This window comes from Aspergillus heteromorphus (assembly GCF_003184545.1).
Source record: "Aspergillus heteromorphus CBS 117.55 chromosome Unknown BO70scaffold_3, whole genome shotgun sequence".
Lineage (NCBI taxonomy): Eukaryota > Fungi > Ascomycota > Eurotiomycetes > Eurotiales > Aspergillaceae > Aspergillus > Aspergillus heteromorphus.
Genome location: NW_020290408.1, coordinates 47,630 through 73,547, shown reverse-complemented (window position 1 = coordinate 73,547; position 25,918 = coordinate 47,630). Strand labels below are relative to the sequence as shown.

The window sequence follows — 25,918 nt, the reverse complement described above, 5'->3', positions numbered from 1 at the left end:
TTTCTTATAGTCGTTAGAAAAGGAGTTGCTCGACTGCCAAAGTAGTTTCTAGTATCTACCAAAACCACAATTCAAAGAACACTTCCTCTGATGATAGGAAATCTTCCTCTCATATAGGCGTCCAGCAAGCCTGGAAGAAAATTGCAGTGGGCGCTCATGTATCAAACCGAAAAGGAAACCTTCCGAACCTTTCCAGTCTATACCTCTATTTCTGACATTTCCCTATCAAAGATAGGACAACCATGCACGACGGGATTCGCCATTTCCGCCGAGTTGTGATAAACCGCTCTGTTACACTTAGGCATGCGCCCTACGCCCTACGCCCTAGGGACAAACGGGGTCCACCCGACCCGCGAGCCAGTGAGTGGTTGGTCAAATAACCCCATCTTCCCGCGTTCTCGGCAGTCAGCACCAGCGCATTCTACTCCAACAAACACATCATGTCCTCCGACCACCCCCCCACAAGCCAAAGTCACATCCACATCCACATCCTCGGCCTCGGCAGCATCGGCTGCTTCGTCGCGCACGCCCTGCGCTCCCTCCCCTCGCCCCCCAGAGTCACCCTCCTCCTCCACCGCGAGGGCCTGCACCAAGACCTCGCAGCCCGAGACGGGAAACTCTCCCTCCAGATCCGCGAAGATGGGCCCGTCCACGAGACATCCGGATACGACTGGGAGCTTCTCCCCCAGCAGCAGCAGCAGCAGCAGCAGAAAAGTCTGACCACCGACCCCCCAATCCACTGCCTAATCGTCACCGTCAAAGCCTCTGCCATGATCGCCGCCCTCCACCCCATCAAACACCGGCTGGGGAAAGCCTCCACGATCTGTCTATTTCAAAACGGCATGGGCCAGATCGAGGCCCTGGACGAGGAGATCTTCCCCGACCCCGCGACCCGTCCAGCGTACATGTTCGGCATCGTGCGTCACGGCGTGTATCTGGCTGCTCCTTTTCATGGGATCCTTGCCGGGTTGGATGGGACCATCACCATCGGAGAGGTCGAGCGATCGCTGCCCACCAACCCGAATCCCAATCCCAATCCCAACCCTGCTGCACCCTCCACTACACCTTCCCCATCAACCACCCACCTAAGCACCACCCTCCTCACTGCCTCCCTCCTCAACGGCACCCTCCTCCCCTGGTCCGCCCTCCTCCCGATCCAACTCCACAAACTCGCCGCCAACTGCGTGCTCAACCCGCTCACCGCCCTCCTGGACGTCCGCAACGGCGCGATCCTGCAAAACCCCTCGGTCTGGCCCCTCCAGCGACAGCTCGTGGAGGAGATCTCGGCGGTGTTTCTGCGGCTGCCGGAGTTGGCGCATCTGGGGGCGGAGGCGCGGACAGAGCTGTTCTCGGTGCGGGCGATTGAGGACGCGGTGAGGGGCACGGTGGAGAAGACGGCGGCGAATTCGAGTAGTATGCGTGAGGATGTGAGGAGGGGGAGGGAGACGGAGATTCGCTTTATTAATGGGTGGGTGGTTGGGCGGGGGAGGGAGGTCGGGGTGGGGTGTGTGGGGAATGAGATGGTGATGGGGTTGGTGTTGGCGAGGGGGTGGAGATGATGGTATTGTGTTGTTGTTGTTGTTGTTGGTGTGGAAAGGAGGATTTGTATCGAGGTCGAGGAATATGATGCTTTTCGAAAAGCGTGGATACAAGCATTATGATCGAGCGCTAAACTCTACTGGGACCCCGACAAATTTAATTTTATGGGGTAATCTGGAGCCGGGTTATACTATAGACAATGTTGATACCATTTACAAGACTACTTCCTATATCTTCCCCCACTACCATTATAACTACCACAACCACCACCTCAATCATTATTAACCCCCCCCCCCCCCCCAACACCCCCGAAGTTGGTCCGATATATGTACTTATATTTGATGTTCAGAAGTATAGCCTGCGTGGGTAGTCCGGTTCTACCTCAGTCTGGGCGTTGAGGATGTTTCTGTCCGGGTATCGAGTATACAAAGACAATTCATATTTAAGCTCATATATAGCTGGCATAATCAACACTCCACTCCACTCCCTCAGCTATTTACCATCTACCCCAGTGACGTCGACATACCAGCCCTGGCCGGCCGGCCATCTCGATCCAGGCACCCATACATACATACATACATACATACATACATACATACATACCACTTGACATTCCAGCTCCGCAAACCCTGATATCATCAAGAATGCATCCCAGCAGTAGAACCACCACGCACCTCGCCTCACCTCCCTTCACCTATAAAGCTAGCAAATCCCATCCATCCCCTACACTTTCCTCTCCTCTTCCTCCCTCCCTCCTTCCCCTCCCACAACTCCTCCAGCCCAACCATGAAAACAACCACCACCACCACCACTCTCCTCAGCCTCCTCTTCAGCCTCGCCCTCACCGGCCTCGGCCTCGCAGACAAAACCTGCACCCCGAGTTTCGACTACTGCTCGGACCAGCTTCTCAACTCAAAGGGTACGTCTTCCCCCCTTATCCCCATCATCCATCATCCATCATCCATCCCCCGTGATGGAGCCAGCCAGCGAGCCAGCCACCCCGCCAACAAGAAAGAAAGAAAGAAAGATAGATAGATGAAAGGAAAAGTAAAACAAAAAAAAACACACTAACAAATACCCCCTCTACTACGATCCGAGAACAGGCTTCACCACATCCGACCTTAACACCGCCCTGCAAGGCACGGGCTACGAGAACGAAGACCTGAAGAACATCCTCTTCCACTGCACGAATCCCGGCGCGGTGGGACACGCCAAGTTGTGTGCGAACGGATGCAAGGATTCGGCGCAGGAGGGGAGTCATGGGTGTGATGGGTAAAGGAATGGGTTACTTTTGATTTCGTGTTGGGGTGTGTGTAGGTTATTTTTATTTTATTTTTTATTTTTATTTTATTTTTTTCAATTATTGTTAGGGGTGGTGGTGGTGGTGGTGGTTTAGCTAGTTACTAGTATAAATGGTTGTTGGGTTTCCTGATTTGATTGGGATGGATAAGTCCTGGTAACCAGCTCCGTAGATGCTCTGTATATGTAAGTCGGTTCCTAGGAGTGGGAAAGCCTAAGAGGGGGTGGAGGAATGGGTTGCTGGTTGCTGGTTGCTGGTTGATGGTTGCTGTGGGGGCGGAACCATGAACGAGGCCGATGGCCAGGGAGGTTTGGGATGGTTGGATACTGTAAGTAACTAACTATGGAATCGCAGGGGTAATATTTCAATAGTAAGTAAAGGTAGTAATGAAAGTGAGACATTAGCGAACAAGATAGGTAGTTCCGACTGACAGTCTGTATCCAGACCAGGGGTTCATTTATGTGGTTCATAGTCATAATGAATGAGGATAGGATCCCATTGAATGGATGTGTCTTCCGGGTTAAGGTTAGGATCCTCCGGGCCCCGGCCCGTCTGGTGGGTTGTGGGTTCGGTGACGGTTGACGTCCGGCGCAGAGGCCACCGGAACGGCGACGGAGAGGAAATCAGGCAGTTAGACGAGGGTTATTTATAGGGCCAGACGGAGACCAGCTGTCACTGTCAGAAGATCAAAGAGAGAGACAGAGAGAGAGAGAGTCGGAGTCAGACACGGGCTGTGATTTCACCCGCCGAGCATCCCCGTCTTTCTTTCAGTCCCATTGGCCCCTGGACAATCAACCGAACAAGGGGCACCGACGCCCGCCAGCACCCACCAGCAACTGCCAGCAACTGCCAGCAAGCCACAGCCCCCCCTCAATAAAGCGGCGCCAGTTGACGCGCCCGCCGCAACACGAACGATCTCTCCCTCCTCTCTCCATTCTCTCTCTCTTTCCCCTCCGGTTCCTCCCCCTCGCCTTCCTGTCCTGACCTGCGGGTACCTCCATAGCTGGTCTATTCCCTCCCTTTCCTCCCCTCCACACCCCACGGAGCCTCTTCCCTTCTTCCCCCGATCCCGATTACCCGATTGAGATCGGGATACCATCACCCGTCATTCACCACATTCACCACATTCACCACCACCACCACCATCACCCGAAATCCCTCGCTGCCACTTTCAAGAAAGCTGCAGTCGGAAATGTCCGACCTGTTTCGTGACAACCGAACCCCCTGTTGCATGTGCCGCCTGAAGAAGCGGCGATGCGACAGGGGCAGACCTGGTATCCCCCCCCCCCTTCCCTCCCCCTTCCGGTCAGCCCGGCCACGCTGACCCCCCAGCCTGCGGAGAATGCAAGAAACGGCGCGTGTCCGGCCAGTGCTCCTACAAGCCTGAGGACATGCCTCCCCCCCGGTAGGTTTGGGTCTGTCCTTCCCGTGGCCGGTGGGCCCATACCCATACTGATGCGGTGATGCCCCCCCTCCCCCAGCTCGCACAAGCGGACCAAGATGGCCCACGCGCCGGACGACACCATGGAGGTGGTCGTCCCCCTCCCGTCGTCCGAGCTGCGGCCCCGAACCCGCGATTATCTTCCCAACGCCCTGGTCGGTCAGTCGCGCGAGAAGCGCGGGGCCGAGAACCGCCCTCGTCCTGCCCCCCCCCGCCGCGATCGCGACGACTCGGTCGAGATATACTCCGTCTCCTCGGACCAGAGCTACCAGACAGCCACTCACTCCCCGCCCTCCGGCATCAACGCGCACATCTCTCGCCTGCAGAATGCTGTCGACGACCGGACGGGCCGGTTCAAGGCCGAGGCCTCCGTCGAGCAGGACCTGTTTGCCCTGCGCCCCCCCGGCCTGGCCAACGGGCCGCGCTCCGACGCCCGCGACACCAGCATCGCCGAATCTCCCGCCCAGCTGCCCTCGGACCTGATGGAGAATCTGATCGCGACCTATCTGGGCCGGGAGTATGTGAACGGCCCCATCTTCGACCTGGCCGAGTTCCAGGCCGCCTGCGACGAGGTGGGCGACATCCACAACGTCGCCGCCGGGTCGAGTGGCTTCCATGCCATCCTCATGATGGTCCTCAGCCTGTCCGGGCTGCGATACAGCCGCATCGACGAGGGCTACCTGGAGTCGCTCTTCAAGCACGCCCAGCGACTGACCAGCGCGTCGGACTGGTCGGACAGCCCTTGGATGCGCGTCCAGTGCCTCTTCCTCCAGGGCCAGTATCTCTACGCGACCGGCAAGCCCAAGCAGGCATGGGCCCTGGTCGGGTACGCCCTCCGCTCCATGCAGCTCCTGGGACTCCAGTCCAAGGCCGGCGGGCCCAGCGGCCGGGAGCGGCAGCAGCGCGAACTGGGCCGGAGGCTGTGGCACAGCGCCGTCATCCTGGAGCGGATGCTGGCGCTGCAGATCGGCATCCCGCCGCAGATCGCCCACCCCCTGCAAGTCCCCTTGCCGACGCACTTGGATACTGACTACATTGATTCCGTCTCGGGCGGGTCGCCCAGCGCCGGCGGGGACCGGCCGTCCGTCATCGAGTTCCTGCTCGCGTGCGCCCGGCTGTACGGCCACGTGGAGGGCATCATGGCGTGGGAGACGGAAGCGCGCGTGCGCCACGATAGCTGCGCCGCGAAGAAACTCCTGGCGCTGGACGTCGCGCCGTTCCTCAAGGCGGACGCGCTCCTGTACGACTGGCAGGTCTCCTTGCCCTCGTTCCTGCAGGCCGACGGCGAGTTCGAGCCCTCGGACGACCCGATCGTCCGGCGACAGTGCGACATCCTCCGCGCCCGCTCCCTGTACATCCGCCTCCGCCTGTACCGGCCCCTGCTGGCGCTGGGCCTGGCCCTGCCGGCCAAGTGCAGCTGCCGCCCGGGGGGGCACCCGCACATGACGGGCACGGAGGCGGGATCGACGGACTCGCCGATGGTGTACAACATGGTGCGCGACACGTCGATCAAGTGCGCGGCGGTGGCGATGGAGCTGGTGGACGCGATCGAAGAGAACGAGGACGGGCTGCTGGACGGCGGGGACGACGATACGTGGCGCAGCTCGGGGACGCCGTACTGGGAGAACGTGGACTACCTGTACGCGTGCGGGACGGTGGTGCTGGCGGCGAAGCTGCTGACGCCGGAGTTCAACAACCCGCGGCTGATCAGCGCGCTGCGGCTGAAGAAGTGCTGGGCCAAGGTGCTCTCGCTGCTGCGGCAGTACCGCGACCTCCGGCCCACGGGCGGCCCCCTCGCCAAAGCCGCGCGGGTGTGCCAGAACACGCTGGAGAGCCTCGCGGAGGCGCTGGAGCGCAGCGCGGCGGGCAACGCGACGGCGGGGCTGGACGAGGAGACGCGCAGCCGACTGACGGAGCGCACGATGGACACGCCGGCGCGCAGTCGCGGGGGGCCGAAGAACCCGCCGGGCAGTCACCGGGTGTATCTGGGCTGGATTGAGAGCTTGCCGGTGGATTTGGATGGCGAGGTGGAGTGAGCGCGATCGTTTTGATACCCGGCGTTTGGCATGACTCAGCAGGGTAGATATTCCTACATCCTGGCTGTTGGTTTTTGGCATGAGATAGATTATCCACTTCAAATACTTATTCTCTCTATCTCCAACTGTATATCTAGTATTTACTTATATCGGACCGAGCTCCGAGCGACTCCTCGGGCCGTCCCCGTCCCCGTCCCCGTCTCCAACACCCCGCCAATCGTCCCGGGCCTCGGGCTCGGGCTCGGGGTCCGGGCTATTGTTGCCACGAGCCCCCACTTCTCATAATCACTACTAGCACTATACATACATCCATACTTGCATCGATCCATCCATCCACACATACATACATACATATAGAGTAACTAGTAAGATAGTAAGACACAGAGTAGACCCATCCATAAACATCAGCGATAGGATTCTCTCACACCAATCCGTTCTCTTTCTCGATTCATTTATCTTTCAAATTTTCTTTTATCCTCTTCTCTGATCCATCCATCCATCCACCCCCCTTCAGTCTTTATTCCAATCTAATCCGAGAGATCATATGCTTCATTATGATTATGATTTATCATGTCTGATATCCTATCAGACATCCCGTAAGAGTAACAAGTAGGAGTAACAACCAACAACTCAAGAATAACAAAACCTCCTGGTTTGCAAAATTGCAATTACCAACCAACCAACCAACCGGCCGCGTTCAAGGTCCTGATATATTTCACTGCATTTTTGTCTTTCTGGTTTCTGTTATTTATGTGGGATTTATCTGGTCTTGGTGGGGAGGGTGGAGGGTGTCGTTGGGAGATGACATGATATGATGGGGATGGGGATGGGGATGGGGGTGGGGATGGTATATATGTATAGAGTAAGAAGAGTGTGGATGTTCATGCTTTTGTATAATTTAATTTATATTATATTATGTCATATCATGTCATGTCATGTCATGTCATGATATTCATATTGTTGGTTTCTGGTGGGGGACTGTTGTTGTGGTTGTGGTTGTGGTTGTTGTTGTTTGGATGGGGGGTTGGACTTGATATATATGATTACGAGGAAGATACCTAAGGTACTATACGTAGGAGTAGAAGGGGATAACATGGGCTGGACTGGACTGGGTTAATTTAATTGATCCATCTATCTACGTAGAAATATTGGATACTCGATACTGGATACTCGATACCGCGTGTATTGTTTCGTCGCCCCCCCCTGCTTGCTCTACACGGCCGATGATGCTGACCCAGCGAAGATCAAGTTCCCGTCTGTTCGCGAAGGGTGAGACGGACGGGGGTTACCGGCGTGGAGTATAGTGTTTGCAGTAGCTAATGAGGCGCTATGGCCATGATGAAGATTGAGATGAGGGAGGCGTTGAGAATGTATTTCCAATCCCGGCCGATTCCTTGATGGCCTATTTATCGGACCTGGGGTACCGGGGGAAATAACGGGTGTCTGGTGCTCGACTCATCCAAGGATCTGGGCCGTGATCGAACGCATTCGCAGAATGCCGTGGTGAATGGAGAGGGCCGGTATTATGATCTATTGTGTTGGTGGCGAGGACGTGAGGGGTATATCGATTCTATATGGCGTGTTTTTCTCTGTTGTTGCTTTTGTTGGTGGGGAGGAGAGTGTGTGTGCGGTGGTGATGGCCGATGGATGGATGGGTAGACTCGGTGGTGCAAACGCGGTGGCTGTCAACGTTTCGGTCGAACGCGTTGGAGATGGCAAGAGCGCAAGAAAGCTGCAGCAGTTCCCTCGAACTAGCTCGTTTGACGGGTAATCGACCGTCTGTTGGGTGTTTATGATGGTATTGGACAGAAGTGTAGCTACTTCTCCGCCGCGTCGATGAGCGTCTCCATCTCCTGCTCCGTCCACCGATGGAACAGCTTCTTCGGGTCGGACAGGGCATCGCCCGCGACGGACTGCACGTGCAGGACAGGCACATCGAAGTCGTAGACGTCCTTCCAGGCCTTGTTGGCGGGCAGCTGGATGTCCATCTCGGCGTAGTCGAAGGGGCGGCGCTTGTGCAGCTGCGAGACGGTGAGTTTGGCGGTGTCGCAGAGGCCGCAGTTGGCGCGGGTGAAGAGGGTGACGCGGGCAGCCTGAAGACGAATGGCTGTGGGGAACATGATGCTGTTGCTGTTGCTGTCCGAATTGGCGGAGTTATGATGATGATGGTGATGGAAGGAGGAAGACCGACAATGGAACCTTCGAGCTGGCCCGCTCGGCCCGCTAGCCCGTTTGGGCGGCTCCATCCAGCGTTCGTTCTTCTGATCGTCTCTCGATGCGACGAGAGCATCTTCGTCCATCCGGATCTGCCTGCGGTCTGCCCGTCTGCTTTAACCTCCCTCTCTACATCTCCGCGTCTCCGCGTCTCCACGTCTTGCGTCTCGAGTCTCGACCCTCCAGGATGGCCTCCAAGTGTCTGCACAAGGGCTGCGGGAAGGAATTCACCGACGCCGACGAGCCCTGTGTCTACCACCCTGGCCCGCCGGTCTTCCACGAAGGCCAAAAGGGTAAGTGAATCTGTCAAGCAAGCAAAGACCGATCTTGGGGTTCTTGTCATGCATTGGATTCTCGCCTGATTTCTCCCTTTCATCCATGACTCATAATTAACCCACCGCCTCCCCACCAGGCTGGAAATGCTGCAAACCCCGCGTGCTCACCTTCGACGAATTCCTCGCCATCCCACCCTGCACGACGGGCACCCACTCCACCGTCGACGACACCCCCGTCGAGCCCCCGAAGCCCGTCGCCGAAGAGCCTGCGCCTGCGCCTGCGCCATCGCCGTCGCCTGCGACGCCCGTCCCGGACAGCGGGGTGCCCCGACCGGCCATCTCGCCGGCCATTGCCCCTCCGCCGGCGCCGTCGCCCGCCCCCGAGGAGCCCGACTCCGACGACCCCTCGCTGGAGATCGCCGCCAACGCGACCTGTCGCCGCCGCGGCTGCAACAAGGGCTACGATGCCAGCATCGCCCGCGAGGCCGAGAAGTGCCTGCACCACCCGGGCCACCCGATCTTCCACGAGGGTAGCAAGGGGTGGTCGTGCTGCAAGCGGCGGGTGCTGGAGTTTGACGAGTTCCTGAACCTGCCGGGGTGCGTCGAGAAGACGAAGCATCTGTTTATTGGGAAGGGGAAGCCGGCGGGCGAGGAGAAGGTGGAAACAGTCAGGTATGCCCTCTCTTTGTGCCCCCTCAAACCAAAACTACGCAAGCTATGCTACAATAAATGGCCGGAAGGAAAGTGACTCATGATTAATGATCATCTCTAGGAACGACTTCTACCAAACCTCCTCCTCCGTGAACGTCTCCCTCTACCTGAAAAAGATCGACAAGGCGCAGGCCAAGGTCGAGTTCTCTGCGACTGCGATCACGCTGGACCTGCCCACGACGGACAACAAGCGCTACACGGACACCTACCAGCTGTTCGCGCCCATCGACCCCGAGAAGTCGCAGTTCCGCGTGCTGGGGACCAAGCTGGAGCTGACCCTGGTCAAGGGCGACGGCACCAGCTGGCCGGTGCTGCGCAGCGATGACAAGTGGACGGGCGAGCGGATTCAGATTGGCAATGCGGGACGCGTGTGATAGATGATATGAATACCAGGATGATATAGATTGGAGTTCCGCAGCGTGACGAATGATTATACTTTGGTTTTGGATGGATATGACATCGAGGATGGCAGTAAACATGCACACCATGGCATGTTGGATGGGTGTATGGGAGAGTACGGTACGGGACAATAAGAGTACACCGTACCACTGACAGTGATTGGGATGGCATATGGCATGTACGGAGTACATGGATGCCAAATCCATCAGGCAAGCACAGTGACAGCCAGCCAACCATACATAGCAGACCGTCAGGCTGTACCACATGTCCACTAGAAAAAAGCTAGACAGACAACATAACTAGAATGCAACACATACCAACACCCGCATGCATAGCACACCAATCAATCAATCTACTACGCAAGTCGCAAGCAATACGAAAATCCAAACCATCAGACCCTGCGAAACTGACAATCGAAAATCCCACATCGCCCACACAAAAACCCTCAAGTATTTCTTTTTTCTTAAAAAAAAAAAATACACAAGGTATATAAGAAAAAAAAAAGAATGTAACACTCCCCCCCAAGACCAGACGCATGGGGATCCAACCTCTCGGAAAGAAACCCTAGCCAGGCCATAAACTGGGAAAGAACGCCTTAAAAACTCTGCTCTATGGAGCCGGGAACGGAGGAAAACCCATGGAGAAAACAATCCCATACAGAATAACCCTCAGCGAGCCGTACGGTGACGGAGCCCCAATCTTGTAAAGTAAGTTTACATTAACATTGAAGATAAGTAAACCACTACTGATGATGGAGAAGGAAAAGAAAAAAAGAAGACTTTAAAGGGAGGAAGGGGGGGTTGGGTTTTATAGGAAGGGTAAAGTGGAGACGCTAGGGGGGTTTGGGGCTAGGAGGGTTACCGAGGGGGGAGGGGAGAGGGTTAGGGTAGAGTTGGTCAGGTGGGATATTTGATTGGGGGGGGGGAGGGAGAGGGGAGGGGAGGGCAGGAGGGAGGAGGGAGGGATCACATGTAAATTTGTGATTTGGTTGGGGGGATGGATTAGGTTAGTGCAATTTGCGTATTGTATGGCTGGTATTGACGGGACGGAACGAGACGAAACGGGACGGGGCTGGTAAGGTAAGTAGGGTAGGGCCAGGATAGGAAGGTGTACTCGTGGAGGTTAAGGCATCCAATTGTGGGATTTGTTGGGATTATGAGGTGGGAGGAGGACATCTTCAACTGGACCATACAGCTAAAGGTTCCGCTATTGGAATTAGCCGGATGGTGACATTGGAGACTAGATACTTCTTACTTCTTTGTAGTACTAGATCGTGGCGAGACGGACTATATCTATCACGCCTTAGAGGAAGAAGGCAAGATAAGAGTGTCTGCTGCATAGGAAAAAGTCTTTATTTCGAGTCATCACTGCTGCTCACATCCAGCAAAGACAATAGGGGTCTGCAGCTGAAATGATTAATGCGCTTGCTGCCTGCATGTGGACGGTCTGGTGTAACCTGCTGTTTGACACTCGACGACGACAGCAGGTTTCCCCTTGCAAAGATGCCCTATTCATCAGACATTGTTTGACTCGATTATCTTATAGATGCAGCTCTCGCGTCAATTCTATCTATCCAGACTAGTTATACCATAGGCATGTGTAATGGCACGTACCTGATACGGTAATACCGACATGTATTGCCCCTGTCGCGCACGTGCAACCCCTGGCAATAGTAGTACTCTGTAGACAGCACACCAGGTACCTGAGGGAAGGATAAGGACAGTCCCTCGAAGTGTGCAGCTTACTACGGAGTAACTACTCCGTCAGTCTGCTGTACGGTACTGCTGTAACGCCGTCGGAAACAGACACGCTTGGCGGTGAAGCGGAAAAGGAGGGGCTTCAGGCCCGCCGCCGCCTCCAATCACCGCCCCGGGCACGAGACCAGCAACACCACTTCTTCTTCTCTTCTCTCGCCTCCTGTTCGCTTCCCCTTCATCTCCCCTTCTTCCCATCATTCCGCTGCCTGCCCAGAGTATCAATTGCCGGCCAATTCTGCTCTCCCAGCCTACCCACGGGCTCACCCACTGCAGACACCACTCTCCCCGGATCCTTTGTCTCTGGTATGTCCATGCGCTATATACTTCCTCCCCTTGACCCTTATCGGCCAACAATTCCCATCCCCTGTGGCTGACCTCTCCAGAGTCTAGAACCGACTGCCCTGCGTCTCCGATAAAGAAAGACCCGGTCGCCGCTCCTCCCTCCATCCCTCACTCCCTCCCTCCCTCCACCGTCACCATGCCCTCCGAAACCACCAAGCCCATCCGCTACATCCCCCTATCCTACAACCATGCCGACTCGCAGGCGTCCGCGCTGCGGCTCGTCCTGACCCTCAACCCGCACTGGGAGGGCCCCGACAACCAGATCGAATTCGTGCGCTTCACGGACGGCATCACCAACACTGTGTGTTCCACGCTGCAGCAGCTTGTCCGTAAGCCAGAACAAAACTGAGAAAAACTAACGCGGCCTAGCTCCTTAAAATCATCAACCGCAAGCCCGGCCTGTCGGAGGAGCAGATAGACAACGAATCTGTACTGATGAGAGCGTACGGTAACCACACAGAGATCCTCATAGACCGCGAAAGTATGCACCCGGTCCACTCGTCCCTTGCCCATTGCGACACCTGCTGAGTAGATGTTTCTATCTTATAGGGGAAACGAGCTCCCACGCTCTCCTCGCCAGCCATGGCTTAGCCCCCCCTCTGCTGGCGCGCTTCCACAACGGCCTGCTGTATCGCTTCCTGCGCGGCCGCCCCGCCAGCCACGAGGACCTGGTGACCGGCATCGTCTGGCGCGGCGTGGCCCGCCGCCTGGCGCAGTGGCACGCCGTGCTGCCCACCGAGGCGTCGGCCGCCCCGGCAGAGGCCGTGCCCATGACGCGCCCAGTAGACGTCGAGTCCCTGAAGCTGAAGAAGGACGATCTGACCCTGATCACGCCGCAGCAGCCGGGGCCGAACATGTGGACCGTGATGCAGAAGTGGATCCTGGCGCTCCCGACGGCCACCGACGAGCAGCGCCAGCGCCGCCTCAACCTGCAGAAGGAGCTCGAGTGGGTGGTCCGTGAGCTGGACGATGGAACCGGGCTGGGCGAAGGCGGAGTACGTAGCTCATTCTTCCAAGCAACCGCACGCTTTTCTTATTAACCCCTAACCCCCATTTCCCCCCCCATAGTTGGTCTTCTCGCACTGCGACCTGCTCTGCGCCAACGTCATCGTCCTGCCCGACGGGGTCACGACAGCCGACGGCGACGCCACGGCGACGGTCAACTTCATCGACTACGAGTACGCCACCCCGTCGCCGGCCGCCTTCGACATCGCCAACCACTTCGCCGAGTGGGGGGGCTACGACTGCGACTACAACATGATGCCGACGCGGACGGTGCGCCACCAGTTTCTGTCCGAGTACGTGCGGAGCTACAGCCACCACCGGGGGATCCCCGAGGAGTCGCAGCCGGAGATCGTCGAGCGACTGTACGAGGACGTGGATCGGTTCCGCGGGATTCCGGGGCTGTACTGGTAGGTCTTTCCTTCCTCCCCCCCCCCCCCCCTTGGATATCCGCTCCAATGCTAATCAGAGTAGGGGCGTGTGGTCTCTCATCCAGGCGCAGATCTCGCAGATCGACTTCGACTACGCGTCATACGCGGAGGTGCGGCTGGGCGAGTACTACGCGTGGCGGCGCGAGCTGGACGGGTCGCGGGCGCAGGCGGGCGAAGAGATGCCGTTGCGCGAGCGGCGATGGGCGCAGGAGGCGTGATGAGTTGCCGGATGCAGCTGATGAGGAAAAGTGTATATACAGGATTTTGCATGCCAGTAGGTTCAGCGAGCATGACGCGCCTTGTTAGACCGAGGGGGGTGATGTTGGAGACTTGGAGGAGTACCTAGGGTGGTGCTGCGCATTCTTGTGTATAGGTTAGTTATGATTGATTGATTGTTGATAGATAATGTAATCGATGGATATGGATATGGTATGACTTGCAGAAGTAAAGGTAACATGAACTTAACGAGCATTATCTCTATCCCACCCATCGTCTAGCTGTTCTACATAAGTACATAACCAACCATCATATATATACATCTATCAAACAGATTTATCTACAACCTCCCCTGCACCGGCGCATCAAACCTCCCCTCGCCCTCCTGGACCTCCTTCTCCGCCGGAACAAAATCCACGCCCGGCACAGGGCGCACCACACCAACCCTCCTAATCAACTCCTTCCAACTCTCCAACCCCCTCCTCGCATGCTCCCTGACGACGGCCTCGCCCTCGTCCGCCAACGTCCTGGAAAACAACTCCAACGACACCCAGCCCTCAAACCCGGTATCGAAGAAGGCCCTCGCGGTGTCCTCGATAGGCAGATACCCGCCCCTATCCTCCTCGAACGCAAACAGCCGGGCATTCCGGGACCAACTCATCCTGGCCGGCTGCCCGGGGACGAAAAACGGATGCTTCTCGTCCAACGGACCCCCCGGCACTCTCTCCCCATCCACCACCTGGATATAAAACACCTTCTTGACATCGACCTCCGTCCGCAGTCTCTCCAGCGAGACCCGCAGATCGGCCGCCGCGTTGGGCGTGCATCCGCTCTCGGCCGCCGGATCCGCATACACCCGGCCCGCGAGGTTGAACGTATCCAGACAGATGCCGAAATTGTCGCGGTCGACTCGGGTGACGATCTCGTAGGCGTCTTCCCAGAGCGAGACGACCGTCCCCCACGCCAAGGCCTCGTAGACGAATCGGAACGGGGGCGATTGCTGCGCGCCCAGGTCGGCGAGCTTCTGCAGGTCCGACACGATGACGTCCTTGTTGGACGTGACTTGGTCCGCCGGGAGGAAGTTCGACGGCACCTGGATCATGTCCGTGCCGAGGATGCGGGCCAGCGTGAACCATTGGGGGAGTTTGCTGGTCAGGAGCCGCGTGTGCTCGCTTCGGTCGACCAGGCCTTCGTAGAAGGAGAAGGGCTGGAGGCAGATGATGCTCAGGGAGAGCGTGTCGCAGAGCGCGCGGATGGAGTGCGCCGCCGCGATGTGGTCGCCGGAGTGGTGCGTCTGCGCGTGGTGCTCCAGGTCGTCGAAGAAGAGCTCAATCCCCGAGTATCCGTGTCGAGAGGCTTCGTGGAGTTTGGTCGTGAGCGCGTGGATGCCCGGTCGCCCGAGGGACATGGAGGCTATGCCGAGGCGGTTGGGCATTTTGGCCGTTGTGATGTGGTTGTAGTTATGGTTGTCGGTGATGTGAGAGGTGTGAGAGGTGAAAGGTGAGAGAGAATTGGAAATGGGGCTAGATCGGTAGTTATATAGCCGTGTCGTGTCGTGTCGTGTCGTGTTGTGTCGTATTGTTTGTTCGTGTAAAAAAAAAAAAAAAAAAAGCAAGCCCGATCAATAGTCCCGTCGAGACTATCAATGTGATATCGAAGTATACTATACTATCAACCTGACAGCCAGCAGCAGCCAACGCGATCACCAGAAATCCAAATAGGAGCAAGGTAAAATAAGCGCCGCCGATCGCCAATCAACTCAAAATGCAATCGGTGAAGAAAAGTGCAAGTGCAAGTGCTCGTGCGTCCTGCAGGATCATGCAGCGGAATTATGATGTATCTCTTTTTCTTTCAAAAATCAGGAACACTCGTACTCTTCCACTGATTGGTAACCCCCCCCCAGTCTTAAGTATATTCGGGAAGAACGTTCCTCGCTGGCCGGGCCGATTAGGGCTGCCAGTACCGGGGGGGGGGGCCGGGAAAGCGCTTTGCCCGGTGTGTTTAGCCGGGTTGGAGGGAGACGGAGACGGAGACGGAGACGAGACAGACACGGTCGGGTCGGACGGAGATGGATGGGTCGGCCATCCGTATGGGGACCGGGGTGGCGGCATCTACTATCTACTATCTATCTAGTGGTACGGTACTCCGCAGTCCGCGATCCGCTTTTTCGGAGATGCGTGGGCCGGCTGTGGGAGGCTTGGTAATAATATTAATGGTCGGGTCTGGGGATGGGATGGGATGGGATGGGATAGGTTACATCATTTGAATACCCAGATGATGGCAGTTGGTTGACTGTGAGGGTGATGGGCCGATGGTTGAGGGCTGAGGGCCGAGGGCTATAAAAGTGATGTTTCTCCTGTCCTGGACAGAGCAAAAGTACTGGCAACTCAATTGCCTTGCCTTGGCGATTGGCTGTGGCAAATAAATCTTCAAACCCTTCAATCCTTCCCCGTTAAACTCCAGGGGCGATGTCGACCACATGACCACTGATCCAGCAGAGCACAAGCCATCTCTCATCACTCCAGGTACTTCTGGTAATATCGGTTCTCTTATCCGAGTAAATATCTGGTATCCTAGATTGCTAAAAAAAAGATGTCATCGCCATCCATCCAACATCGTTCCTCAGTTCTCCAAGTACAGGGAAAACCAAACCACCGCATCAAACGAGTTGTGATAGATGACCAATTCAGCAAAAAACAAAAATGAAACAAAAAAAAAACAGAAAATACTACCCAGATTGTCTCAGAAATCCTGACCAGCCAATTAAGAGGACCTGAAATTCCACATCACCATCAATTCCAACTTATCAACTAGCCAGCCGGCAGCGCGTCTAACCCTCTCGACGTTGTCTCTTGCATCCCCCCCCTTCATCGGCGTCTCCCTGCCTCTTGTGATGTGGTGAGTTGTCTCTCACAAACAGACTGTCCCTATTACTTGCCATCAAGCATGTCAGCGCTGTCTCCCAAGTAAGTGAGGAGTCCCTTACGAATCATCATCAGGTCTAGGCGGGACGACACGCTCATCGGCGCCCGATTCTCCACCCAGAGACTGCGCGGGATCCGAAACCGGGGGTATAGTAGGAACAGTAGCAGGAGCTCTGGCAGGAGTGGTTACAGGAATAGTAGCAGGGATCGTAGCAGGGATCGTAGCAGGAATAGCAGCAGCAATCCCAGCATATGGGCACAGCTCAGCTTTCACAAAAGTGTCTACCGAGACGGGGCTCTGGGTAGTCTGCTTGCTGTCTACAGCGGGCACCGGAGCAGACAGAATTTCAGGATATTCATCGCAGTAAAAAGACGCCCTGACGAGAGCTTTGTCGTTGAAGATGGTTGGGGACGTCTCCACGCCTTCCATGTCTGTGGGAATCGCTTCTGTCACGGCTCCGGTGGTGTCAGCAGGCTTAGGTATAGCGCTTTCTGGTCTTCTCGGGCTACTCCCTTCTTCCATTTCAAAATCGCTATCCCCAGAGTCCATAGAGTCATCCCCACAGTCATCCATACGGTGCCCACTGTAATCCGGTCTTGCGAAAATCATCTACGAGCGTCAGTGGCGAAAGAAGCCCCAGATAGTGAACTTACCAGCCCAGTCTCCCTCTCAGTCTCCTTCTCAGTCTCCCTCTCAGACTCCCTCTCAGACTCCCTCTCAGTCTCCCTCTCAGTCTCCCTCTCAGTCTCCCTCTCAGTCTCCCTCTCAGACTCCCTCTCAGACTCCCTCTCAGTCTCCCTCTCAGTCTCCCTTTCAGTCTCCATCTCTTCCTCCAGCTCATTCTCATCTGTCGTGAAGTAGAGCTCTCGTACATTGGAGCCATCCTCCAAGCGCCAGCCCTCGATACCTAGCATCTTCCGTAGCTCTGCACTCGCTTTGGCCTTAATATACTTGCACTGTTCTTCCTTAATCTGCTCCGCCAGGCTCTCGTCGTCCATATTGTCTTGCCCCCTAGCCCCAAGCTCATCGACCTCCCTCTCGATGCGCGACCGGATATCTGCGGCAATCTGCGGCAATACCTTCTTCGCATTGTTGTATTCCAACCAGCGCCCGATGGTGTGCTGACCAAACAAAATCCACACCTTCTGAGGGTCTTTCTGACCGACACGATGCAGGCGCCCGATGGCCTGGAACAGCGCGCTGGTGTTGCGCGGCGGCTCCATCATCACGGCACGGGAACAGGCATTGTGAAGGTTGAGCCCCAGTGCTGCGCAGCTGTAAACAGTTAGAAGGACAGTACATTCCCTGGTAGGATCATTAAACCTGGCGGCTGCTGCTGCTCGCTGATCCAGACTCATTGAAGCTCTAATGACCGTGTAGGAGACACCCAAGGACTCCATGAACATCTCGGTCAACCAGAGCGTCAGCGGCCAGCTACAGAACACGATGAAGCGTGGCTTTGTGCCCATGGTCTCAAAGACGCCTTCGGCATGCAGAATACATGCCAGCATTTTCAGCTTGGGGCAATCCCCGGCAAGGTAGCTTGCCTGCAACGCTTGAGACAGTGGCGGGAAAGCAAGCCGGTCCTCTCTGGTGTTCAGGAAGAAGAATGAGAACCCCTTGTCAGGCCGTTGTACGAACTTTGGGATTGAATCAGCCAGAGTCTTCTTGTTACCGACCCGCCTCACAAAAACTTCGAGCCTGGGCGTGAAGCTCAGCAAGCAAAGTCGTCGGAGAATGGTCATGTTGATTCGCCCGCCACTCGCCTGTATAGAAGCGGCATCTGTCTGGCCCCTCTCCTCCCACTTAAGCCCCAAGCTTTTCAGATGGTGCTTGTAACGTGTATCGTGTACTTCTTGGAGTTTCGTGGGGAAAAACAGTTGAACGGTTCTGATCTGCATTAGCGGGATATCGTCCCCGATGGTAACGTACTGCCCGGCACCCATGTCTATAGTGTCACCCATCTGACGGCTAAGACAAAGGATGGTCATGAGAACGGGGAGAACATGGTATCCCATCCAGGTCAATACCTGATTACGATAACTTCTAGACACCACACGCGCGACCAGACGGGGAGACAGCAGGTGAAGAGGGGGGTCTGATGGGCTGATGGCTTCCTTGGATGCCGCGATATACGCATCTAAGGGGTCTCCTTCCGGCAAGTTGGCGACCTTTTCCGACTCACCGTTCCGGTTCCAGAGGAGAGACAGGTATCCACAGACATCCATGACTCGATTCCACACAGGTGTCGCAGTCAGAAACCAGATGATTGGTGCCTCTGTTCCCTTGACCGCGTGATGACAGCGTGTTCGAATGGTTTTGGTATAGTGGCCTTCATCGCAAATGATGCGCCCGAAGCGCAGCGGCACCAAAAATCTGTACTTTCCAGGCTTGAGCTTCCTTTTATTCTTCCCTTCCGCCTCACTCGCCTGAGCCTGAGCAAGGGTCTCCAGGGCTAGGTCGTCGTCCTATGTGGATAATGTCAGAAAACGCTTAGCCAATATGACTTGCAGTCAGGACTCACATCATCTTTAAACTCCAACCCCGTAGTCCGCCGCGCCCAGGTCGTGTACGATGAAATCACAACTGTCCGCAATGTTTTGGGGTCTCCCGTGTTCAGGGCTTCCATTGTTTCCTTGAGCTCCCCCAGGTTATCCAATGTCGTTTTGTTTAGGTATGGGTCGATGACTTGACTCCTGCTCCCGTAAAAAAGATGGACGTCCAGCGCATCGCCAAATCGGGATCGTATTTTATAGAGCCAAGTATCCAAAAGCATCGCAGGGCATAGAATAAGCGTTGGAAGGTAGGGTGTGGGGGCATTCACATCATGATATATGGCCGAATCCTGTGCCTGCTTGGCCCGGAGAGCGACCAGAGATAGCGCCATGAAGGTCTTACCTAGCCCACAGCCGTCCCCAAGAATTCCCCCTCTCACCAGGGAATTCTCCTGGCGCATCATCCAGGCTACTGCTGTTACCTGCCACGGCTTTAATGCCAACGGCTCTCCTGCCATTAGTGGAGGCACCGGATTTGCGGGGTCCAGGTTGAGCTCCGTGCAAGCCACTACATAGGTTGGGGCTGTTGCTGATGCCCTGCGGCATGCCTGGGCGTGCGCGGGAGTAGCGTCCTCGCCCAGGTCACTATCGTCGCTGTCCTCATCTGAGTCTTCTGCATCGCGCAGGGAGGCCATGGCGCCGGCGTGTGAGGCCAGACGTCTCAGTTGAGCGCTGAGGCCCACTGAATGTTGAGGGGCTTTAAACCCATCGGTTTCGAATTCGTCCAAGCGCTTGAAAGACTTTATAAGGGCTTCGCGGTCTCCGGCATCAATCATGGGCCGCTTGATATTCTCATACCGCTTATCTAGAGCTCTAGAAATTGACCAGCCAAGCTCTCGCACTTTGACCGGGACAGCATCTTCCGTGTCTGCTGATGGGATGTCCATATCGGACTGCAGTTGCTCCAACGAGGCACCGAAAAGTTCTTGAGGATCAGTTGATATAATGAGGCCGGTCTGCCCGGGCCCTGTCTGCTCCGCCGGCGGCTCCCACCACTCTTTGGGAATTGCCTTTTCCATCAAAGTTCTGCCTGTGAAATGGCCATGTATCGCCCGTTGACGCCCCCATACAAGCAACTTCCACAGGTGTAGGAGGTCGTAGGCGTCCAGTTCGGTGGGTGGTAATCTGGCCGACATTGGGAAGAGGGAGGGTTTCGCCTGGACAATCCTGTGGGAGTACCACAAGGCATTAAGGGGCAGGAGGGTGCGTTTATCAACTCCCGGGTCATCGATACGTGGCGGGTCTGGGGCCCGGATGATAGCATCATTTGTTCTGTCAGCGGCAATACTAAACAGAAGTTCGCCTCTGAGGGCCCCGACATTAGACTCATTCGCAGATTCCGAGTGGCCAAAATCATTTAATCTATAATCCAACCATCTATCAAGGATTGGCTTCAGCGAGGTGTCTTGAGTAAAGAGATTTACCACGTCGGATGACAGTGCGAGACCCAGGGCCCCGGCCAGCATTGCAGTGTTCGTAGCCAGTTTGTCAACATAGCGCGCTGTATACTCGATGCCGGGAAAGTTGCACTTTTTATGCAGTGGGTTATTGTCAAACGCATTGCCTAAGAAAGCATGATAAGTCAGCATTTTATCACTCCACGGTCTGATGAGGGGCAAGCTGAGGAGAGGAGGGATTCACTGTTGTTGATTTGCCTCTGTGCTCTTTTGATAGCCGGGGGGCAGGGACGCACTGGTACGGGGGCGACGGGCATTCTGGGGTGCACTGGATGGGCTGTGCTGACTGGGCCAGCCATGCTGTTCTAGTCAGCGTTTGCAAGATGGTTAATCAGCCATTGGTGTGACTCACCTCAGAGTGAATGGTAGTCTGATATCAGAAGAGTGGTCTGGTAGGAGCTGTTGGAGATTGCTGGCTTGAGAATAAGAGTGAGGATGACAGAGGGGGGGGGGGGGGGGGTGAAGTAGGAGAGGAGAGGGAATACAGGAAGAAGATGGAGAAGGGAGAAGTAAGAAGAGCAAGAGGAGAGATGAGAGAAGAGAGAAGGAGAGATGAGGAGTGAGGAGTAAGAAGTAAGAAGTAGGAAGTGAATTAAGAAGTAAGAAGTAAGAGGAAGAAAGAAAAGGAGGAGGAGGAGGAGAAGGAGAGGAGAGAATCTGGCGGCTGAACAGGCCGTGAATGCACGCCTCCCCCTCCCATAAGTGAGTAGTTACCGAAAGAGGCAAGTCCCAACCAGAAGCAACTCCCTTAGGCGTGCAGATGGACCAACTCTCTCTGAGATCAGCAGCCCGGACTAGACCCTGGGCAGAGAGTAGGACAGTGATCCTGATCCATTGCTTCCACGCAGACTCAACTAACCAGTGGGTATTGCTCAGGTGAGAGCTCTCCCTCTTCTAACCTCGCAGACATGCTCTCAGGAGTCAGGACAGCTAAAATCCACCCTACACCGTAGCCATGCCTGGAACCCCCCCCCAACTATGACTGAAATCCTATTCCAAAGAATTTTTCGCGGCTGTAAGTGGTCATGAGTGACACCCAAGGTTCGAACCCCTTCTTTGTACATCTTTATTACTTGATGCGAGGTTATTCTAACTGAAAAAAGGAATGAAAGAAAGAACAAACAAACAAACAAACAACGGAAGAAAGAAGAGATTAAAAATACGGATATCATCATTCAATCATAACCAAACCCAACCCCAAATCCACCGTGGTATCTACAGACCCAACCAAATATACAAAAACCCAATCCAACTCGACCCGACCCAATATATATATATCATATACCCCATTCATTCATCAAACCTTCGCCATATCCTCCACCTGCTCGACCCCACTCTTCTTAAACCCACTCTCCTCCAAGTCCCTCCTGAAGTGCTCCTCATCCTCATGCAACTGGGCCAGCACCTTGGCGTGGGCGCGCCATATGGGCTTGGTCTCGAACAGCGGGTCCATGTTCTCCAGCGGGATGCCCTTGGTCTCGGGGATGAGGAAGAACACGAACGGGATGGACAGCAGCATCAGCGACGCGAAGAAGAAGTACACGCCGTAGTCCATCGCGTCAAACATCTGCGGCGTGAAGCGCGAGATCAGGAAGTTCCAAAGCCAGTTGGAGCCGGCGGCGCAGGCTTGCGCGAGGGAGCGGACATTGGGGTCGAACATTTCCTGGTGGGTTTGTTAGCATGAGTTGTGGATGGATGGGCGTGTGGATGGTTGTGGATAGATGGGAGACTTACAGAGTTGATAACCCAAGGCGTACCGTTCCAAGAAGGGGTATAAAACGCGGTCCAGAGATAAAAGAAGAAGATGGCAGCGACACCACCGCCACTGAGATGATCAGTCGGGTTGTTCGTCGGGTCCGCGACCTTGATATAGGCACCCAGGATCCACATGCAGATCGACCCGCCGAGGGCGCCAAAGAGCAACAGATTCCGGCGACCAAGCCGGTCAATCAGATACAGGATCCAGAGGATAGTGACCACAGTCTTGACAACTCCAAATATACCCGTTGTCAGCAGACTAGCGCTCGTGCCGGTCAGGCCGATGCTCTTGAACACCGTGGGAGAGTAGTAGTTGATGGCGTTGATGCCTGACCCGTTCTGCCAGAAGAACAGCATACTGCCCAGGAACAGCCGGTAGAGGATCTTCTTGTTGGTCCAGACAGCCTTGAACGGCTTCCAGAAGCCGAGGCCGATGGTGGAACGTTGGTGCTCGAGGGTTTGGTCGATTGCCCCAATCTCCTCGATCATGTAGATATGGTCTTCGGGGATCTGGCGGATCCAGGTCAGGTTCTTGATCGCCTCTTCGCGGCGTCCGCGGAGGAACAGCCAGCGGGGAGACTCGCGGATCAGAAATATGCCGAAGATTAGGAGGCCGGACGGGATCAGTTGCACGGCAAAGGGGATGAGCCATTGCTTGTGGCTGGGGGCCATGGTTTGATCGACGCCGTACTGCGGGGGTTAGCTATTGACATGCTGAGAGAGAGAGAGAGGGAGAACGTACGTTGATCCAGAAGCCGACAAGACCCCCAATCTGCCAGCCCAGTTCGTAGACGCCGACGAGGCGACCACGGATGGCCGGGGGCGACAGCTCGGAGATGTAGATGGGGGTGATGTTGGAGCCGGCGCCGACTCCCAGGCCGGCCAGCACGCGCCCGGCGTAGATCAGCCCCAGGCCGCGCTGGCCGTTGGCGCCCAGCATCAGGCCGGCCCCGAGGATAAAGATCAGGGCGGAGGCCATCAGGCCCCAGCGGCGGCCCCAGAAGTGGCCGATCGGGTAGGCGAAGAAGGCGCCGAAGAAGGCGCCGGCCTGGTAGCACGAGACGATGTTGGCGCTGACGAGGCTCTGGGTGGCGCTGGACATGGAACTCCAGTGGAATTCGTCCTTGAAGGAGGTCAGGGAGAGGGTGGTGCCGATGAAGGCGCTGTCGTAGCCGATCATGCACGAGGTGCACGAGGCGACCGCAGCCAGCAGGTAGATGCGCCAGTTGTACACCTCCTTGGGTGTCGGGCGGTCCTCGACCATCGATAGGATCGACATGGTGAGGGGGTTCCAGGCGAACTGGATGAAGTGAGAGGCAGAGAGAAGAGAAGATGTCTGAGTTGGTGGTTGATGAGGAGGACAGGAAGGAAGAAGACGGGCCTTTATAGGGCTTTTCCTGGCGGGTCGATCTTGGGGGGGCGCAGGCCGGGGAAAGGGAGGCAAATCGAAACCCCCAGATATCGTGTCTGGGGTAAACGATGCGCGGGAAAACAATCTACGATTGTATAGAGGATAGGTGTAGAGTCGCGAGTAGAGTTTAAGGGTCGAGAATGATTTCCCAGGCTGATACTAGACTTCCCCGGACTGCGCAGAGACAGACGTCTGGCACGGGGCATGAGCATCAGGCCCATGGTGCGAGTTCGTGTGCACTGACCTTGCGGGGGGATTTCCAACCAAGGGGCAGGCTAGAGCACGTTGGGCAAGGGAGACGAGGCCCAGACGCGGGCTAGAATGGCATCCTCATGCCCAGGGAATGTACCATGGTCCATGGTCCGTGGATGGGAGGGCTGATAGGGACAGCCGAGAGAAGCCAATGGGCCACGGGGGGTTGTCAGTGGCGGGGACCCCACGGGGAAGGAGAAATCCTCCATCCTGGTGGGACTGCAGTGCTGCTCCTTTCCTTCTGCAGCCTAGCCCTCGTCGTCGTAGACTTTTCTATCAGGCTAGTCGAAGCGAGTCAATAGTGTCCTAAGTTAGGGTGCCACTATACTTGCCCTGTCTCTAACACGTTGTCTAACATTCCGTGTTTCAACATTCTGTATTTGTATCTGTATCTATCCGTATGCCCTGGTAACCCCCGTAACACCTGTACTAAGGTACTCGTACTCCCTCCCTGGCCATACTCAGTCGAGAAGCGGTCTGACTCGCAAGAGTAGCCACCGTCTCAGACTCGGCCTACTTACTTACACCCATTACCATCTAGGTATCTAGACCAGTCCTCAAGCACCACATGAGCAATCACAGCATCCATAGAATGAGTCAGACCAACCCCAACCCCAGCTCTGCAGAAACTTCTGCAGAACCCTTCTCCCCAGAAGAAAAGTAAAAGTAAAGTAAACGAAACCCAAATCCAAAGTCAAAAAAAAAAAACCCCCCCCCCAACCAAGAACCCACCCAGCCACAGCGCGGATCCCACCGCTCTTATACGGTGTGCGCCATCGGATCGGGAGAAATTGCCACTCGGGCAGTCGGCAAAGCGCTCAGCCCCGGGGAAGTGCTTAGCCTGGCAGCGCGCCCGCACCGCACCAACCAACCAGCGGCACCAATTAGCCCTGGCAGGAAGTGGACAGGCAGCTGCAGGCAATACTCTCCTCCGCACGAGCCAGCCCTCATCTCCATTCTTCTCCAACTCTTACTCAAGTTTCCGAATCCGATAGTTAATGTCATGGCCCAGTGGTTGCAGGTGCAGGTGCAGGTGTAGGTGTAGGTAAAACTCACAACCGACCCCCTCATGTAAATTATTATTTAGAACGTTGAGAGCCGAGGGGGTGCCTACTACTTACCCAGGATCCATTCTCCATAGAATAATATCTACCATCACCTCTACTTCTACTTCTACTTCGACTCCTTCCTTCTCCAGTACTTCTACAACTCTTCCTTCCTACTCCTTCCTACTCCTTCTACCACTTACTCTTCACTTAATCTCCTCCACTCAAACGAGCTACATCTACAACCCCCTCCCCCCCCCCCCCCACCCTACAAAATACAACCCACCAAAATGGCCAAATCCATCCTCCTCCTCAACGGCCCCAACCTCAACCTGCTCGGCACGCGTGAACCACACATCTACGGCTCAACCACACTGCCCGAAATCGAGTCCTCGTGCGCGACCCACGCTTCGACCTTCGGGGCTACGCTGGAATCATTCCAATCGAACCACGAGGGCGCGATCGTGGACCGCATCCACGCGGCGCGCGGGCACGTCGACGCCATCATCATCAACCCGGGGGCGTACACGCACACGTCGGTGGCAATCCGCGACGCATTGCTGGGGGTGGGGATCCCGTTCGTCGAGCTGCACGTGAGTAATGTGCATGCGCGGGAGGAGTGGAGACACAAGAGCTATTTCAGCGATAAGGCGAGTGGGATTATTGTTGGGCTGGGCGTGTATGGGTATCGGGCTGCGGTGGAGTATGTGGCGACGCAGTGGAAGGTTTTGGATAAGCCTGCTTTGTAGGCTGGTTGGCTGGTGGGTTATAGGGGGAAGGATGGATGGATGGTTGAAGGGGGGGGGGAGAGGGTGTGAGAAAGAAAGAGCGGAATAAATGGAGATTGATGG

General features: G+C 55.9%; 9 protein-coding genes across 9 annotated transcripts; 5 read left to right on the top strand and 4 right to left on the bottom strand.

The window, feature by feature from the left end:
- Positions 1-430: 430 nt before the first annotated feature.
- Positions 431-2,815, top strand: BO70DRAFT_426196 (ketopantoate reductase family protein; the record flags this gene model as incomplete). Its single annotated transcript, XM_025547759.1, has 3 exons — positions 431-1,468; positions 2,361-2,458; positions 2,643-2,815. Exons 1-3 carry the CDS (start codon positions 441-443, stop codon positions 2,813-2,815), a joined length of 1,299 nt encoding a protein of 432 aa, XP_025402573.1. The 5' UTR covers positions 431-440.
- A 1,274-nt stretch (positions 2,816-4,089) lies between these two features.
- Positions 4,090-6,411, top strand: BO70DRAFT_358766 (transcription factor domain-containing protein). Its single transcript, XM_025542372.1, has one exon. The coding sequence runs from the start codon at positions 4,340-4,342 to the stop codon at positions 6,314-6,316; it is 1,977 nt and encodes a 658-aa protein (XP_025402572.1). The 5' UTR covers positions 4,090-4,339; the 3' UTR covers positions 6,317-6,411.
- Positions 6,412-8,133: 1,722 nt separating this feature from the next.
- On the bottom strand, positions 8,134-8,436 carry BO70DRAFT_392954 (uncharacterized protein; the record flags this gene model as incomplete). The annotated part of the gene is made up of 1 exon (XM_025546318.1): positions 8,134-8,436. One exon carries the CDS (start codon positions 8,434-8,436, stop codon positions 8,134-8,136), a length of 303 nt encoding a protein of 100 aa, XP_025402571.1.
- Positions 8,437-8,684: 248 nt separating this feature from the next.
- BO70DRAFT_358764 (cysteine and histidine-rich domain-containing protein) lies at positions 8,685-10,236 on the top strand. Its single transcript, XM_025542371.1, has 3 exons — positions 8,685-8,823; positions 8,943-9,477; positions 9,578-10,236. The coding sequence occupies exons 1-3, from the start codon at positions 8,718-8,720 to the stop codon at positions 9,888-9,890; spliced, it is 954 nt and encodes a 317-aa protein (XP_025402570.1). The 5' UTR covers positions 8,685-8,717; the 3' UTR covers positions 9,891-10,236.
- A 1,914-nt stretch (positions 10,237-12,150) lies between these two features.
- On the top strand, positions 12,151-13,872 carry BO70DRAFT_308082 (putative ethanolamine kinase; the record flags this gene model as incomplete). Its single annotated transcript, XM_025540090.1, has 5 exons — positions 12,151-12,315; positions 12,384-12,495; positions 12,564-13,009; positions 13,083-13,426; positions 13,491-13,872. 5 exons carry the CDS (start codon positions 12,151-12,153, stop codon positions 13,663-13,665), a joined length of 1,242 nt encoding a protein of 413 aa, XP_025402569.1. The 3' UTR covers positions 13,666-13,872.
- Positions 13,873-13,886: 14 nt separating this feature from the next.
- On the bottom strand, positions 13,887-15,195 carry BO70DRAFT_358762 (sugar phosphate isomerase/epimerase family protein). Its single transcript, XM_025542370.1, has one exon. It carries the CDS (start codon positions 15,096-15,098, stop codon positions 14,004-14,006), a length of 1,095 nt encoding a protein of 364 aa, XP_025402568.1. The 5' UTR covers positions 15,099-15,195; the 3' UTR covers positions 13,887-14,003.
- Positions 15,196-16,491: 1,296 nt separating this feature from the next.
- On the bottom strand, positions 16,492-19,217 carry BO70DRAFT_415069 (uncharacterized protein; the record flags this gene model as incomplete). Its single annotated transcript, XM_025547362.1, has 3 exons — positions 16,492-17,197; positions 17,242-19,056; positions 19,113-19,217. The coding sequence occupies 3 exons, from the start codon at positions 19,215-19,217 to the stop codon at positions 16,646-16,648; spliced, it is 2,472 nt and encodes an 823-aa protein (XP_025402567.1). The 3' UTR covers positions 16,492-16,645.
- A 2,679-nt stretch (positions 19,218-21,896) lies between these two features.
- Positions 21,897-23,698, bottom strand: BO70DRAFT_329776 (sugar porter family MFS transporter; the record flags this gene model as incomplete). The annotated part of the gene is made up of 3 exons (XM_025540796.1): positions 23,101-23,698; positions 22,335-23,048; positions 21,897-22,263 (listed from the first exon to the last, which is right to left on the bottom strand). Exons 1-3 carry the CDS (start codon positions 23,635-23,637, stop codon positions 21,898-21,900), a joined length of 1,617 nt encoding a protein of 538 aa, XP_025402566.1. The 5' UTR covers positions 23,638-23,698.
- Positions 23,699-25,357: 1,659 nt separating this feature from the next.
- Positions 25,358-25,816, top strand: BO70DRAFT_426188 (type II 3-dehydroquinate dehydratase; the record flags this gene model as incomplete). Its single annotated transcript, XM_025547758.1, has 1 exon — positions 25,358-25,816. The coding sequence occupies one exon, from the start codon at positions 25,358-25,360 to the stop codon at positions 25,814-25,816; it is 459 nt and encodes a 152-aa protein (XP_025402565.1).
- Between the last annotated feature and the right edge of the window lie 102 nt (positions 25,817-25,918).

What these genes read in the sequence shown, in the direction of transcription:
- BO70DRAFT_358764 (XM_025542371.1), top strand. Translation starts at nt 8,718, where the DNA reads ATGGCCTCCAAGTGTCTGCACAAGGGCTGCGGGAAGGAATTCACCGAC. An exon ending in CTTCCACGAAGGCCAAAAGG is followed by an intron (nt 8,824 to 8,942) that starts GTAAGTGAATCT and finishes CCTCCCCACCAG; the next exon opens with GCTGGAAATGCTGCAAACCC. An exon ending in GAGAAGGTGGAAACAGTCAG is followed by an intron (nt 9,478 to 9,577) that starts GTATGCCCTCTC and finishes GATCATCTCTAG; the next exon opens with GAACGACTTCTACCAAACCT.
- BO70DRAFT_358762 (XM_025542370.1), bottom strand. Translation starts at nt 15,098, where the DNA reads ATGCCCAACCGCCTCGGCATAGCCTCCATGTCCCTCGGGCGACCGGGC.
- BO70DRAFT_358766 (XM_025542372.1), top strand. Translation starts at nt 4,340, where the DNA reads ATGGCCCACGCGCCGGACGACACCATGGAGGTGGTCGTCCCCCTCCCG.